Here is a 16,194-nt window from a genome sequence, read left to right as displayed (position 1 = left end):
GAAGTTGGTCGCATGGTGAAACCATACGTTAAGTATGGTACATGTACAATACAAGTATGGAAAGTCCTCAACAAATATGGTCAGTACAATTTATATTTACATACATACATGTGCTGTTAAATGCTCAGTATGTGGAAGTGTTAATGATGATTAAGCTGTGGGTTAGTTTCAGATTTGGAAGGGATATGGAGTGGAGAATTGGTGAAGAAGATAAGAGTAGAGAGAAGTGAACACCTGATCGGTTCCCAATTATCCTTGAAGGGCCCCTAGTATTTGCTTGTATTGCTGAATTATTGAAAGTACAAGATAGATGTGAATTATTGAAAGTACAAAAGAGATGTTACCAATGCACCGATTTTTTGAAGTGCTCAAATCTGCAGGCGAAGTGCTAGCCAAGGGAAAAAGGACAAAAGGACCAGATGAACGAGAGATCAGAGCAAAACAACACAACATGAAATGGGTGAGTGTATATATGATGGTGAGTGAAAATATGTACAAGAGGTGCTCTGATGTGAGGAGACTCTGAGTAGAAGACCAGTGCAGAAACAAAGACGATGTCGGAGTTGAAGCATGGTCGATGACGAAGGCTCGCGTCGATGTGAGGCAAAGGCACTCCGTGAGGTGGTCGGTGTCGAAGGCTCATGTTGGTGGATGCAGAGGCACTCCAAGGTGGTAGTGGTGGGCAGCAAAAGGTGAAGTGATGCCGACTCTGGTCACAAGGGTGCTACGGTACCTACCTGAGGGGTGATGAGGAGCAAAGGGCTGCCATCTTGAGTGGTGGTGCTGCAAGCTTTGGTGACAAGGTTGTTGCAATACCTGAGTGGTGGTGAGGAGTAGAGAGGGCTGCTGTCCCGAGTGGTGGAAGTGGTGCAAGCTCTGGTGATAAGGGTGCTGCAATACCTGAGGGATGGAGAGGAGTAGAGAGGGCTGCCGTCCCGATGATGTGAGATGGTGAGTAGAGAGGGCTGCTATCCCGAGGTAAACAATAGAAGAAAAACGATGATGAATTGTAGTAGAGAGTGGGCTGCTGCCCCAACTTCCAAGTGGTGTACTAATGATAAAATGATGAGGTGCTATACTGTGTAGCAGAGAGGGATGCTGTCCCATGAGCTGAGATATAACACTGGTGTGCTCTGTGTAGTAGAGAGGGCTGCTGTGACGTACACTAATATGAAATGCTGATGTGCTGGACTGATAGGTGAGGAGGATGAAGCAGATGTAGTGCAGGCACCGTCAGCAACAGCAAGAGCAGCAGATCAAGTGGAACCTGATGTGATCAATGAAGTGGTACAATATGTTGAATGAAGAGGCTGTGCTATACATAGTAAGGGGGGCTGCTGGTCGGTCCAGTGAAAGGGCAGTCGGCCAGCAGCAAGACACAAAAAGATGAATAAAATCTTATAAATCCAGAAAATTCCCTTTTTAGGGTTGGATAAATACCATTTTCACACAGGGCACTGTTGTGATTTGACGTCTTCATTCTAAGCCACATCTTGTACTTGAATTTAGTTGTATTACTTATTCTTGTACATAATACAAAGCAGTAGTTTAGGACTCTTGTGTGTGCTGTATGTGTGATTCCACCTCACTTTTCTTTCTATCTTTGAAAAACCCTAGTACATAGGTGCAAGTGTTCTACACCCATAGGGCTTCCCCCTAGCCTATAGCCCTACATACCAAAGGTATGCTTGCAAAAAGGATTTTGGCTCCTGAGATGGTGTCCCAGGCAACTCCCGGTACACCTCTACAACATTCTAGAGGGTGACTCATAGTATGGACTGGCACTGCTCCATCTGCAGGACATTGCACACCTGACCATGACCATGTATGGGACTTGGTACACCTGACCATGACTCTCTAGTGGACTCTTGGCTGACTCGTCCCGGACAAGGGCACCAATAACCACTAAGACAACGCACCTGATGGATAGTTATGTCCACGTGGCATCCAAGTGCGGGATGCACGTGACAACAATTTCCTCAACCATGCAAAGAGTCCAACAGAATGTACAATGAGCTTCTTTGCGGACAATCTTTTGTGTGAAAACATGCCTAAACTTGCCATTTTATCCTGCCCAAAAGGGTATTTTTTGGCATTTTACTTATCTTTGCTGCTGGTCGACAGCTTACCCTGACCGACCAGCAGTCCTACAGCAAATATAAGAAACTCAACATTATTCACTACAGACAGAACATCACAACCCCGAGTCTTGCTGCAGCCAGTGCTCCTTCACCTTCAGGCAGTGCATCGTTACCTTCTGCTGCTGCTGGTGTTTTCGCATCTACAGGCTGCTCATCCTCTCCTGCTTGTGCTACAGGCTGAGCTTCCTCTGCTGCTGCTACAGGTTGAGCATCCTCTTCTATTTGCGTTTTTTACGTACAGCTCCTGTTCTGCAGCAGCCTTTGTCTACTGCACTTCAGCGTTTCTCAAGAGCAGATCTGCAGTAGCTTTTCGCCTACGGTACATCAGCATTTACATCAGTGCTTTACATCAGCATATCATCAGCGTTTTTTATCTACAGCACATGGGGCAGCAGCCCTCTCTGCACAGTAGAGCTTTCCAGTTGTTTTACTTCAGCATCTACCATTTGCCTTGGATTGTGGCCTTCTCCACCCTCTGCATTATCAGGGGACAACAGCCCTCTCTGCTCCTTCAGAGTCTCACACTTGGCTTTTGTACTGGATTGCATCATATATACACTCACTCATTTCATGCTGTGTTGATTTGCTTTGATCTGTCATACATTTGGTCCTTTCGTCCTTTTTCCCTCACATGGTATCAGAGCTATCGTGAGCAAAAGGATTGAAGACCTTGAGAGCACACAGCATGGGTTGTCTACCCATGATTCCGGAGGACCAGCCTTTCTTACCAGATGTTGATTCTTCTTATTCAGATATAGATCACACGGAGGATGGGACTTCTTATTCAGTGGAGAGCCCCGTTTGAGGTCTTTCATTGGGAGACGACCAACCCATTTACACCTACTCACCCTCTACACCCTTAGCATCTCGTCTTTCTTCTCCGAGCTTATCAGACTTCACTTCCAGAGGAGGATACATGCCTACAACTAGTGTGCTAGTACTGGACCCAAGTATCCAGCCTCATCTGGAGAGCCCTGCTGCTCAGTCTAGCCGACAGTCTGGACTTTGGTATGGGTCTTTTTCTCAAGATGGACAGTACCCTCACATGGTATCAGAGCTATCGTGAGGAAAAGGATTGAAGACCTTGAGAGCACATAGCATGGATCGTCTACCCATGATTCCGGAGGACTAGCCTTTCTTACCATATGTTGATTCTTCTTATTCAGATATAGATCACATGGAGGATGGGACTTCTTATTCACTGGAGAGTCCCGTTCGAGGTCTTTCATTGGGAGACGACCAGCCCTCTACACCCTTGGCATCTCGTCTTTCTTCTCCGAGCTTATCAGACTTCACTTCCAGAGGAGGATACATGCCTACAACTAGTGTGCTAGTTTTGGACCCAAGTATCCAACCTCATCTGGAGAGCCCTGCTGCTCAGTCTAGCTAGCCAACAGTCTGGACTTTGGTATGGGTCTTTTTCTCAAGATGGACAGTACCCTCACATGGTATCAGAGCTATCGTGAGCAAAAGGATTGAAGACCTTGAGAGCACACAGCATGGATCGTTTACCCATGATTCCGGAGGACCAACCTTTCTTACCAGATGTTGATTCTTCTTATTTAGATATAGATCACACGGAGGATGGGACTTCTTATTCACTGGAGAGTCGTGTTCGAGGTCTCTCATTGGGAGACGACCAGCCCATTTACACCTACTCACCCTCTACACCCTTGGCATCTCGTCTTTCTTCTCCGAGCTTATCAGACTTCACTTCCAGAGGAGGATACATGCCTACAACTAGTGTGCCAGTACTAGACCCAGGTATCCAGCCTCATCTGGAGAGCCCTGCTGCTCAGTTTAGCCTACAGTCTGGACTTCAGTACGGGTTTTTTTCTCAAGAAGGACAGTACCTCCTTGGTCGTTCGGAGATCCATTGTCATCAACCCTGTCGGTGATCGCGTTAGGTTCGTATGTGCCTTTGAGTACTTATGTTCCTAGTTCTATTTGGGTGTCTTCTTCTATAGCACAGGTTCAACATATGGTACCATCAACTACCCTCGATCCCTAGAATTATGTGAACCCAAATAGAGGAGGGTCTAGGAGCACAATTCACTCCCAGATTTCTGGTGTTCAAGGAGGTAACACTGTTTTCTCTTCTGTTCTTGCTCCTAATGTGTTTTGGAATACTGCTCAACCTCAAGCACAAAACCCTCCCACCCAATCCATGTCTTTTTCTGCTAGTGTTGGTGTGCAGCCATTACCGGTTGCACCCCAATTGGGTCTTCCGTATGGGTTTTACCCAACACAGGTATCTATCAGCACTATGCCTTCTGGCACTGTGGTGCCACCCAGCATTTCGGGGTATCATGTTGTTTACCAACCCATCTCTGGCACTACTGCTTTTCATGTGTCCACTCAAGGATTTGTGCCTCGGCCAAGTATTCCACGTATGCCGAGTGTCCAACCTTATATTCCATCTTATAGAGTACCCTCGTTAGGTCCTACACCTGTGCCTGGTATTAGTAGATTTTCTGGAGTTCCTCCTTACTCTTTACACTCCGGATATGGGTACCAGCCATCCTGGACCCCCCCCCCCCCTCCTTCCTTTCACGTCTCTATGTTCAGAAATGCTTTCATAGAAAAGACTCGTTTCAATGGGTCTAATTACACCACCTGGGCTAATCTTATGGAACAAGTTTTCACTTCCCAAGGTTCCTGGAACCCGGTGAAGAAGGCAAACCTCAAGGCAACAATATTGATCCCAAAAAACCTTGCCTCAACACCCACTCCCTACTGGTAGAATATTCCCAAAAAGAATAGATTTTGTACTCATTGCCAAATGCTTGGACATGTTGATGATGAGTGTGGCATTAAAGCCAAGGAAAATAGAGATAACAACCCCACTAACTCGAATCACCAAAACAACCAAGGTGGCAGCAATGCCCCTAATTGGCGGTCAAGAGGGGGTAATAATCTAGCACCTACTCTGCAGGGTTTCCCCCACAAGGAACCCGCAACAAGGCAATGGTACGACTTGGCCTAGATCATCTTCGTGGCGACCCGCTGGTCAAGTCGCTCAAGGCCTCCCCACCCAGCCAGTTTCCTTTGCCACCTTGGAAGAGATGTTTGATTGGTCCTCTCTTACATCACATCCCGACCCCTCAACCAATGTCGCTCAGGTCACATTTGAGGTTGATTTTGGTCACTCTTCCGGAAGGAAGAAGAAACAACCACCTAGACAAGGCACTCCACGTGTGGAAGCGTTCGCCCTTGTTCAGATTTGTCAGTTATTTGATGATCTTTTTGTGCCTATCATCGAAGCCCACTTGGTCACTTGGGTAGTTGACAGTGGAGCTACACACCATAGGGCATGCAATGCTGACATTTTCATCTCTCAGGGACCTACTAAGGGTGAAGTTTGATGTGGCAACAACACAATGATGCCCATCAAATCTATTGGCACCGTTTTATTTGACACCAACACAGGTCCCAATCAGGCAACATTGGACAATGTCTATCTTGTTCCTAACTTGGGCCTCAATTTACTTTTGTATCCCAGTTGACCCAACATGACCGTGAAGTTTACTTCAACAAGCGAGTTGTAGAGGTGATTGATGAGACTGCCAGTCTTGTTGTTGCCCGAGGCCAGGCACAAAAGGAGGGCTTATACCGGATGTCTACTTTTTTACCTGAGTCATCTTCCGAGGGTTTTGAGTTTCATCGGGTTCGTGCCTATGTGACCAGAGCTCCTTCGGACACTGAACGACTATGGCACTTCCGCTATAGTCACTTGCCGTATGACACACTCTATGAGTTGTCTCGAGACCTGTTGGTTGAAGGCATACCCAGCCTCAAACTGACAAACGATGTCTTCCAGCCATGTCAAATGGGTAAGCAACATTGTTCACCGTTTCCACATCATGCTGAGGGTATCCTCAGGTTGATTCACTTCGACGTGAGTGGGCAATCCCCAACCCCCTCCTTGAATGGGTCTCTCTACTACACGCTAATTGTTGATAATTATTCGAGGTACTTTTTGAAGCATAAATCAGATGCCTTCCAATATTTTTCCACGTGGGTTCGGTTAGTCACTAATCAAATGGGCGTCTCGATTGGGATTGCTCGCAGTGACAATGGTGGTGAGTTTATCTCCCATCAATTTACTGAGTTCTTGCAAGAATAGGGCATTCGACGCCAACGCATCTCCACCAACTCCCCCTCACAAAATGGAGTGGTCGAGTGCAAGAACCGAACTATGATGGATATGGCACGCTCCATGCTCTTTGCAGCTGAGATGCTTGAACGCCTTTGGTCACAATTGGTCAACACTGCGATGTACATTTTGAACCATTGTCCCACCGTCGTAGTTCCTCACAGGACCTCGTTTGAGGCATTTTATGGCGAAAAACCGATTGTTTCCCATTTCCGTGTCTTTGGGCGTCGTGCATACACTAACACTCCGAATGGCATGAGGGGCAAGCTTGAGAAAGTGAGTTGCTCAATTTTGTGGGCTACTCTTCTGAATCAAAGGCTTACAAAGTTTTTGATCCAAGATCGAACAAAGTCTTCGTTCGTCGAGACATTGTCTTTGATGAGTGGGGTTTACTTCGCCTTCTGGTGCCCATACCGTCTGGACAAGAATCTTCGGCTATGCCACATGAACCCAATCAGTCAACTATTACTCCGTCTCTTGAGGAGCCTTCCTCCTCCCGACAGCCACCTAGGGATCCTTTACCCCGCTGGTACCAACAGACCAATGCGTGATTTTGGCATGCTTCCCCATGATACCCCTTTGCCTTGTCGGTCCACCAGGCTCACTTCTCGTGCCTTTGTTTGCCTTTGTTTTGGCATGCTTCCCCATGATACCCCTTTGCCTTGTCAGTCCACCAGGCTCACTTCTCGTGCCTCATTTGCCTTTGTTTTCTCCGCAGACTACGTGGTGCATGTTGAGCCAACATCGTGGAAAGATGCTATCCAATAGTTAGCCTGGAAATAGGCTATGGAACAAGAACTTGAAAGCATTGATCGTAATGGCACGTGGTCCCTTGTGGATCGCCCTCGTCATCAGAAGGTCATTGGAACCTAATGGATCTTTTGCACCAAATTTAAAGCCAATGGTACTTTGGACAAATACAAAGCCCGGCTTGTGGTGCAAGGTTTTCGCCAAAAAGAAGGCATTGACTTCGACGAGACCTTCGCACCTACCGCTTGAATGACGACAATCCGTCTCTTACTCAATCTGGCTGCACACCACACATGGCTAGTCTATCAGATGGATGTCAAGAGTGTCTTCCTCAATGGCATTCTCGAGGAAGAGGTCTATGTTGACCAACCTCCGGGTTTCCTGCTCCATGGGTATGAGGACAAAGTCTTCTGCGTGCAGAAAGCTCTTTATGGGCTTAAGCAAGCCCCTCGAGCATGGTATCATCGCATCGACAAATTTTACGCAGCCAAGGTTTTCAACCATCTCACTGTTATCCCAATATCTATATCCACACAGATCAGGGGATGGTTTGCTACCTAGTGTTGTATGTTGATGATCTCATCATTTCTGGTTCAAATCAAGCCAAAGTGGTTGATATCATGGCACAGCTGAGACGAACTTTTGAGATGAGTGATCTTGGTCTTCTTTCATATTTCCTTGGCATGGAGGTGGTCCAACATCTTGATGGTATTTTTGTGTCACAACAAAAGTACTATCTTCAACTCATTACTTCCTTGTTTGTTGATGGTGCTATCCTTGTGGCGACCCCGTTGGATCCAACCATCAAACTATCAAAGGAAGAGGACTCACCTCCACATGAAGAGCAAGCCTACCGCCAAGTGGTTGGGAAACTCATATGGCTCACAAGTTCTGGACCTGACATTTCCTATTGCACATCCATTTTAAGTCAGTATTTCAATGCTCCTAAGGGGCCACATTGGAGTTCAGCAATGAGGGTTGTTCGCTATCTAGCAGGTACCTGTATGTTTGGACTTCACTACAGGGCCCGGTATTCGGCATCAGCGGAAGAACCTGCAACGGTATCCTGCTTCTTGCTAGACCAAGAGAAAGGGGGAGATCCAAGGGAGTACAAATAACCACCATGAGAACGTCGGGAATCGAAATCACTGGCCCAGTCGGAGTCCGTGTAACCACGTAGAGTGATGCGCATTTCCATTGACACCGCTTCTACTATCTTTATCGACAGTCAGAGTGCAATTGCCCTTGTTGGCAATCCTATTTTTTCTAACCGTACCAAGCATGTGGGTGTCCATTTTCATTTTACTAGGGAACAGGTTGAGCTTGGTACCATCAGGCTCTAGTACATTCCTATGGCTGACAACCATGCTGACATCCTTACAAAGTCTGTCAACCGGCCCATCCTCGAGCGTCTTTGCGAACGAATTGGCATCGGTCCTCCACCATCACCCTCCGCATATTGAGAGGGGGATCGTCCTCTCCTTTCAGATTTTTTATCATTGTTGTATCGGGCACATGAGTCAATGAAAACCCCATGAGGGCACGGCTCATGTAAACCCACTGCATTGCATTTACCATCTTGCATTCCTTGTGCCTAGCATTTTGTTTTTTGTGTTTGGGGCACATGTGTGAATGAAAACCCAAAAATGGGCATTCATGCATGTGAAAACCTCTTGCATTGTGGCATTGATCTAGTACCGCCCAAACTCAAAAGATTCCATACTTGTCAAAGAGCACATGTTCTACACCGTTGACAAATCAAAGCCACATTCCTCTTCAACTCCTTTTCATCTTCTCTCATGGTCCCCTTTTGGCTTGAGAGGGGGTGTGTGAAAACATGCCTAAACCTGCCATTTTATCCAGCCCAAAAGGGTATTTTTTGGCATTTTACTTGTTTTTGCTGCTGGCTGACAGCTCACCCTAGCAGTCCTACAACATATATAAGAAACTCAACATTATTCACTACAGGCAGAACATCACAACCCCGAGTCTTGCTGCAGCTGGTGCTCCTTAATCTTCAGGCAGTGCATCGTTACCTTCTGCTGCTGCTGCTGCTGCTGCTGCTGGTGTTTTCGCATCTACAGGCTGCGCATCCTCTCCTGCTGCTGCTACAGGCTGAGCATCCTCTTCTATCTGCGTTTTTACCTACAGCTCCTGTTCTGCAGCAGCCTTCGTCTACTGCACTTAGCGTTTCTCAGGAGCAGATCTGCAGTAGCTTTTCGCCTACAGTACATCAGCGTTTACATCAGCGCTTTATCTACAGCACATGGGACAGCAGCCCTCTCTGCTACAGTAGAGCTTTCCAGCAGTTTTACTTCAGCATCTACTACCTCAGGATTGCAGCCCTCTCCGCCCTCATTCATCATCACCGGGACAGCTGCCCTCTCTGCTCCTTTATCTTGACATCGTGATGGCAGCCCTCTCTGCTCATTTCTTCGGGACAGTAGCCTACCATCTGCCTTGGATTGTGGCCTTCTCCACCCTCTGCATTATCATGGGACAGCAGTCCTCTGTGCTCCTTCAGAGTCTCACACTGAGCTCTTGTACTGGATTTCATCATATATACACTCACTCATTTCATGCTGCATACATTTGGTCCTTTCATCCTTTTTCCCTCACATCTTCTACTAGTGATCGAGTCTATTTCACAACAAGGATCAGTTCCGATATTTCTTTTGGATGTAATTGGTTTTTCTACATAATAAAAACAAGGACCAGTTGTAGGGGAAAAAGTGCAATTGGTCCCTATAAAGATTGTTCACACATGACATCAGTGTAAGGACTAATTTATGCATACATTGGCATCATATACCAATATATCCCGCAAAGATGCAATCCTCTATCTATCACACGGAGAGAATCTCTATGCTCTTCAAGCTTATTACCGGACAAACTCTTTGTGAACATCCTAGCTGTTTTCTTATGAGTTGGACTGTGAACCAACTTGATCTCCCATTGAGAATCTTGTTGCGAATTTGATACCACACTTTTATGTACTCGGAACATTGTGGAACATTGGATTCTTTTCGATAGCTAGCTATGCTACTATTTAACTATCACAAAACACCTTTGTTCACCTTTTGAATGTTTCAAGTTCTTGGAAGCCTCACTCCTTCAAGATAAAACAGTAGTGGGTTGCTTCTCACTGCTACATGAAAGGGACACTGAACACATAACCTATTGTTGACTCCTGTGGTCTTATGCCACCTGTCCAATGCAAGGCGCATTAATCATGCAAAAGAATACCTTGGTATGCCAAACCTAAGTTGCTAGTATCTCTTAACAACCACCAAATGGGTTTCCCTAGGATCAGGGATGAACGAGCTCACAATACTAATGCATAGGGCTGGCCCAGTAATCCTTAGATAGATGAGGCTGTCCACTAGCCTTCTGTATTGAGTGCAGTCAAGCTATATTGACTTGTCATATTTGCTAAGGTTCAATCCTGTTTCCATTGAAGTGTTCTGGAAACTTATTGTGACAAAGCTATCTCAATCCACTATGTAGAAGAAGCTGTCTATATAATGTCATCACTCTCTTCCATTTCATTGAAGGCAATCACATGATCAAGTTGCTGCTGAATTTGTGAGTAGGTTGATAACATGCCATGACATTAAACACATTGGATGGCTCAAATTTGTAATGCATGTAAACTTTCAAAGTTTGGTTGTTTGAATATTGCCTAACATAGAACTTGTTTGTCTCTATGACGCATGTGCAAGGAAGACATTGAGCTCATCCAAGATAGCATTGACAACGAATTATGCGGTTGGTCTTTTGCGAGGCAACAAGGTAGGCAGGCTTTTCTTTCAAATAATGCACATGCATGACAGATGCTTTATTTTTCAGTGAGATTGATTGATTGTTGCATTTTCATGATCTGCATCGTTACTGAAACATGTCTTAGATTGATAATCTTGCTTCAAAGTTTACCCACACCTAAAAGTACTGCACGACAAGGCTTTGTGTCAATCCAATCAAGTCCACAAGCAGCTATGTGGATATCTATGAGCAGGACCATATGGGTAAGGATTCATTAGACAAGCTTGCCTGCCACCTTTTTATGTTGCTGATCTATGCCCTTTGCGTTATTCAAAGCAATATCTGCTACATCCGAGTAGGTTGCTTGATGTCATGTAGTATTCACAGCTAGAACATGGACTTTTCTGCTTGTTTTCCATCATCTATATCTAAATAAAGGATACCTAGCTTAAGCTAGCACGGTGCATTTGCTTGAGCTCTTGAAGACCTGACAACAAAAGAAACATCTTTCCCTATTTGCTAAGTCATTGACTGTTGTTTATGATAAATCTTACAGTATGAAATGGAGGCATAACCTTTCTTGCTGGAATCTGGATACTGATCCACTTATTCCTTTTTTATGTTTTGCAGCTGCATTTAGCTCCTTTGGACGCAATTGTTCAGCTGCGGCCATCTATGAAGTACCTGGATGAAGCTGATGCCAAGAAGAAAAATGCCAAGAAAATCATAGATGATGAAGATATGATTGATGCTGAGGATGAAGGTGAAGAAGAGGATCAGGAAGAGAGACCACATCTCATAGCCTTGAAGGTATATGGAGTCCCTTGATGGTCAAACTCATATTTAAAAACTTGCCGGCTTGAACATGTAACATATTTTACCCAGGCTGCGTTTGCAAGTGTCTGCAATAACACTAAGTCGATCAATGAATAAAAGGCAGTTTGCCTGAGGTCATTAGTACTATGGGGCCACACCCAAAGACATTCCTCCTCCTGAATAGGAGGACTATTTTGTATCTCATGGCAACCCATGATTTTGGCTCTCCCTCATGACCATCACAGGACGGGCTTCTCAGATGTGTGTGTAACCGTGTCAGCTTTGACGTATGGCACCACGATTGACCACTTCTGGACTCACCGTTCTTGGATCTCTCCTGGCAAGAGATCAACCACCTTATCCGCCTTGACTTGACAGGGCTCCACAAGAGCTGCACATGGAATGCCCCAGCTGAGCTCCTCAGGCCACGACTTCATTAAATGCCAAAGATCTACTGTCCGCTGCTGACACCTCTGTCGGCTGGTTGTAAAATCCCACGACTGGCATAAAAGCCAAGTCGGCTACTGTGGATGCTTTGCCTAATGCTTGAAATGCTTGAATGCCATGCTTGGGAACATGCTGTAAATGCCTGGATAATGCATTATGGCCTTTGCTTAATGCTCATAAATGCCTGCTTAATGCTTATGAAATGCCTAGAATGCCATGTCATTTGTACACCAATAGGGTGTGCACGTGACATTCCCCTCTGCTAAACTGTTGCTAGGTGGTACACCTGACAACCCTTCGACTCCTCTGCTGATCCTCCTCCACTGAAACCACTGCCCCACCTTGTCTTCTTCTACCGGGACTGAGGTCGATTGTAGGAGTTGAATCCTTTTTGAGCCAAAGACTTCTCCATTGCGGGAACTAGGTGGCAAATGCTGCTAAATCTACTTGGAAAAACCTGAATCATCACTGACCTGTTTGTGAAATCCTTTCACACACCATCTCCGTTGTTCATGGAACTTTGAACCTCCTGAGGTGATGTTGGAGCAAACTTCTGTCTTCTTATGTGGAAGAGAACTCCGTGCTGATGCCAGTTGAAGCCCAAAACTCCATTTACTCCTTTGACTATGGATGTCATTCTTCCCCAGAGAACTCATGGGTAAAACTTGTATGCCTTGCAGATGCAAGATGCTAGACTAACTGCTAGGATGAATACTATGTTGATGCTAGCCATGTGCAACCTATATGCTATGCAAGAATGCAGATGGATGGGTTATCGATGCATGCCTATGGGGAAAACCCTAAGGATGGCCTGCAAGATCTTGAGGACTGGATTTAATTGAGCGGAAGCGACTAACATGCTGACTTACTGAATGACCTTTGGAATGAACATGAACTAAGGTTGCTTACCCTGTAAAGCTCTAATACCAATGTTGCATGCGTGGAAGTCTTGCTGTACTAATCCACAGCCCTAAGCATACTTAAGAACATCGATGCTAATTAACACATGATTAAGACACAGAGGAGAGAGAGATTAGGTGTTAGGTTTTCTTTATTCATATGTTACAAAAAGGTGACTTATGCTTGTACATGGCTGAGGCTTGTGGTCAGCCCATAAGGGTTGACCCTTGGCCCTTGTACATGATGTCTACTGAAGATAGAGATGAATGAAATGATCAACTACTGAATATGACTTGCTGAATTCTCCTTTATGCTTATATATGAGTGAGGAAAGCTGGTCGGCTAGTACATCATCAGTTGGCCAGATGTGTGGACAAAGAAATGCCATAAAACATGGAATAAATATTATATCTGCTGTATGCACTGCCCACACTTGCTGCCCTATTGGATGCCACCTGTCCGACAGCCCAAGAGTACCTGCAGGCTGCCGACAGCATCAGTGGAAGCTGTAGGGTACTCCTAATGGTGATGATGATATGAATGATGATCTGATACGGTAATGTTGGTGATGAGGATGTAGATGATGGTCCTACTGCTTGTGCTACTGATGATGATGCTTCTTCTGACACTAACTCAGATGAAGATACTTCTTGTAAGATTCCTTCCCAGCCTCTCAAGATGTCCAGTATCTTCTCCTGTAATCAAATCCCTCTTCAGAAATATAAAAGATCTTGTTTCTACCAGTTTTTATCTAGAGAGAGAAAATATTCTAGAGAGAGGTTATTCAGATTTTAGATATTTTTGGATGAAAAAATATCTCTTCTTATTAAAATAAATTCCCCCGAAACAGAAGTTCAAAAAGATTTTCAGAAGGTGCATTAGAAATCAATTATAATCTGTTCAAAAGGCCTTATCTTATCTTACCCTTCGATTATAAATTGAAATCAATTATAATTGAAATATTACCCTTCGAGAAACACTTTTATATAAAAGAAAATCTTTTTATGCATAAAAATTAATTTTGATGAAACTAACACTTTTATAATAAGAAAATTCTTTTATGCATCTATTTATGCATAAAAATCAATTTTGATGAAAGTAACACTTTTATAATAAAAAAATTCTTTTATGCATCTATTTATGCATAAAAATCAATATTGATAAAAGTAACACAAAAAAATCTTTTATGTATCTATTTATGTATGAAAATCAATATTGATGAAAGTAACACTTTTATAATATTTTTTTTTAATGTATCTATTTATGCATAAAAATCAATATTGATGAAAGTAACACTTTTATAATATTTTTTTAAATGCATCTATTTATGCATAAAAATCAATATTGATGAAAGTAACACTTTTATAATAAATTTTTTTAATGCATCTATTTATGTATAAAAATCAATATTGATGAAAGTAACACTTTTATAATAAAAAAAATTCTTTGGTCCTATTACTACCCTACTTATGCAGGAAAGCACAAAACTTCACAGGAGTTGAACCGAGTTCAAGGGTACAGCCTGGATGATGGAATTATGTATTATAATCGCAGGCTATGTATTCCCAATGATGAGGGAATTAAGGGTCAAATTCTGAATGAAGCCCATGACAACCTTATTACAGGACATCCAGGTTTCATCAAAACCTACATGTCTGTGAAGAAAAGCTTCTTTTAGCTTGGTCTAAAAAAGGATGTACTTAATCATGTACGTCAATGTCTGACCTGTCAAAAAGTCAAGGCCGAGAGAGTAAAAATGCCTGGGAAGTTACATCCATTAGACATCTCCCAGATGAAGTGGGAATGTATCAGTAAGGATTTTATTACTGGATTACCTTCAGTGCAATCAGGTTACAACTCCATCTTTGTGGTAGTTGATAGACTAACCAAAGTTGCCCATTTGATTCCAGAAGAAGAAACCTATACTGTAGTGGAAATCTTCAGATTGCATGGCCTATCCAGGAGAATAAGTGATCGAGATCCCAAGTTTACGTCAAGTTTCTGGACTACATTTTTCGAAGCAGTAGGAACCTTCTTGGATCTCAACACAGCTTACCACTCCGAGACCGATGGTCAAACTGAAAGGGTGAACCAAGTAATCGAAGATATACTTCGGTCATGCTGTGGCATGGAACCCAAGAAGTGGCTAAGCTATCTGCACCTAGTCGAATTCGCCTACAATGCTTCTTATCACCAAAGTATTGGGATGAGCCCTTTCAAAGCTATATATAGACAAGATTGCTTAACTCCATTAACTTGGTCCGACCCATTGATTAGGGTCGAGATGTCCAGACAGATGCTTGACGACATGGAGTAGCAGATGCAGTTAATTCGCAAAGATATAAAAGCTGCCCAGGATAAGACAGAAGCAGTATGCAGATAAGAAGAGGACAAACAGAAAATTCAAAGAAGCAGATATGGTCTTCATTCGAGTACGCTCCAAAAGAAGTAGATATGGTCTTCATTCGAGTACGCTCCAAAAGAAGTTCTCTATCGTTTGGGAAGTACAAGAAGTTATCCCCCAGATATTGTGAAACATATCTGATCACAAAGAAAGTAGGTGACTTAGCCTACGAGCTTCTTCTGTCTCCTCATCTCAAAGTACATAATGTATTTCATGTCAGCCTTCTTAAAAAGTACATACCAAGCCCGAATCATGTGCTTGATGATGAAATCTTAACTTCTTCAACCCAAGGGCAGATGGAACTCCAACCTGAAGAAATCCTTGATGTTCAAGAAAAGGTTCTCAAGAACAGAATTCTGAGAGAATTGTTGGTTAAATGGAAGTTCTATCCTTTTGAAGATGCCAACTGGGAGAAAAAAGCCGAACTGTTGCGAGATTACCCCCAATTTGCGAGATGAGGACATCTCGCGTTTTTCAAGTGAGAGAGAATGTAAGATTTCTCCCCAGCCCCTCAAGATGTCCAGTATCTTCCCCTGTAATCAAATCCCTCTTCAGAAATATAAAAGATCTTGTTTCTACCTGTGTTTGCCTAGAGAGAGAAAATGTTCTAGATAGAGGTTATTCAGATTTTAGACATTTCTGGATGAAAAAATATCTCTTCTTATTAAAATAAATTCCCCCGAAACAGAAGTTCAAAAAGATTTTCAAAAGGTGCATTAGAAATCAATTATAATCTGTTTAAAAGGTCTTATCTTAGGGGTCCAGATTTTTGAAAAATTTTAAATTAAGGTTCTGAGGGGCCAATTAGATTCATCCAA

General features: G+C 43.7%; 1 protein-coding gene across 3 annotated transcripts in view; it reads left to right on the top strand.

Moving 5' to 3' along the window:
* Positions 1-16,194, top strand: part of LOC147610692 (SIN-like family protein) — a 44,246-nt gene that overhangs the window by 2,026 nt on the left and 26,026 nt on the right. For all 3 annotated transcript variants that reach the window (XR_015263859.1, XM_086785130.1, XM_086785132.1), the window contains 2 exons: positions 10,774-10,839; positions 11,440-11,619. Coding sequence is in view for 2 of the 3 variants with exons in the window: in XM_086785130.1 (XP_086641256.1) it covers positions 10,774-10,839; positions 11,440-11,619 (246 nt within the window). In the remaining variant the exon portion in view is untranslated. The remainder of the gene's footprint in view (positions 1-10,773; positions 10,840-11,439; positions 11,620-16,194) is intronic.

This window comes from Cibotium barometz, chromosome 48 (genome assembly GCF_041138505.1).
Source record: "Cibotium barometz isolate CiBa-2024 chromosome 48, ASM4113850v1, whole genome shotgun sequence".
In the NCBI taxonomy this organism is placed as follows: domain Eukaryota; kingdom Viridiplantae; phylum Streptophyta; class Polypodiopsida; order Cyatheales; family Cibotiaceae; genus Cibotium; species Cibotium barometz.
The sequence above is the reverse complement of the archived record's forward strand: the minus strand, read 5'-3'. Positions and strand labels throughout refer to the sequence as shown.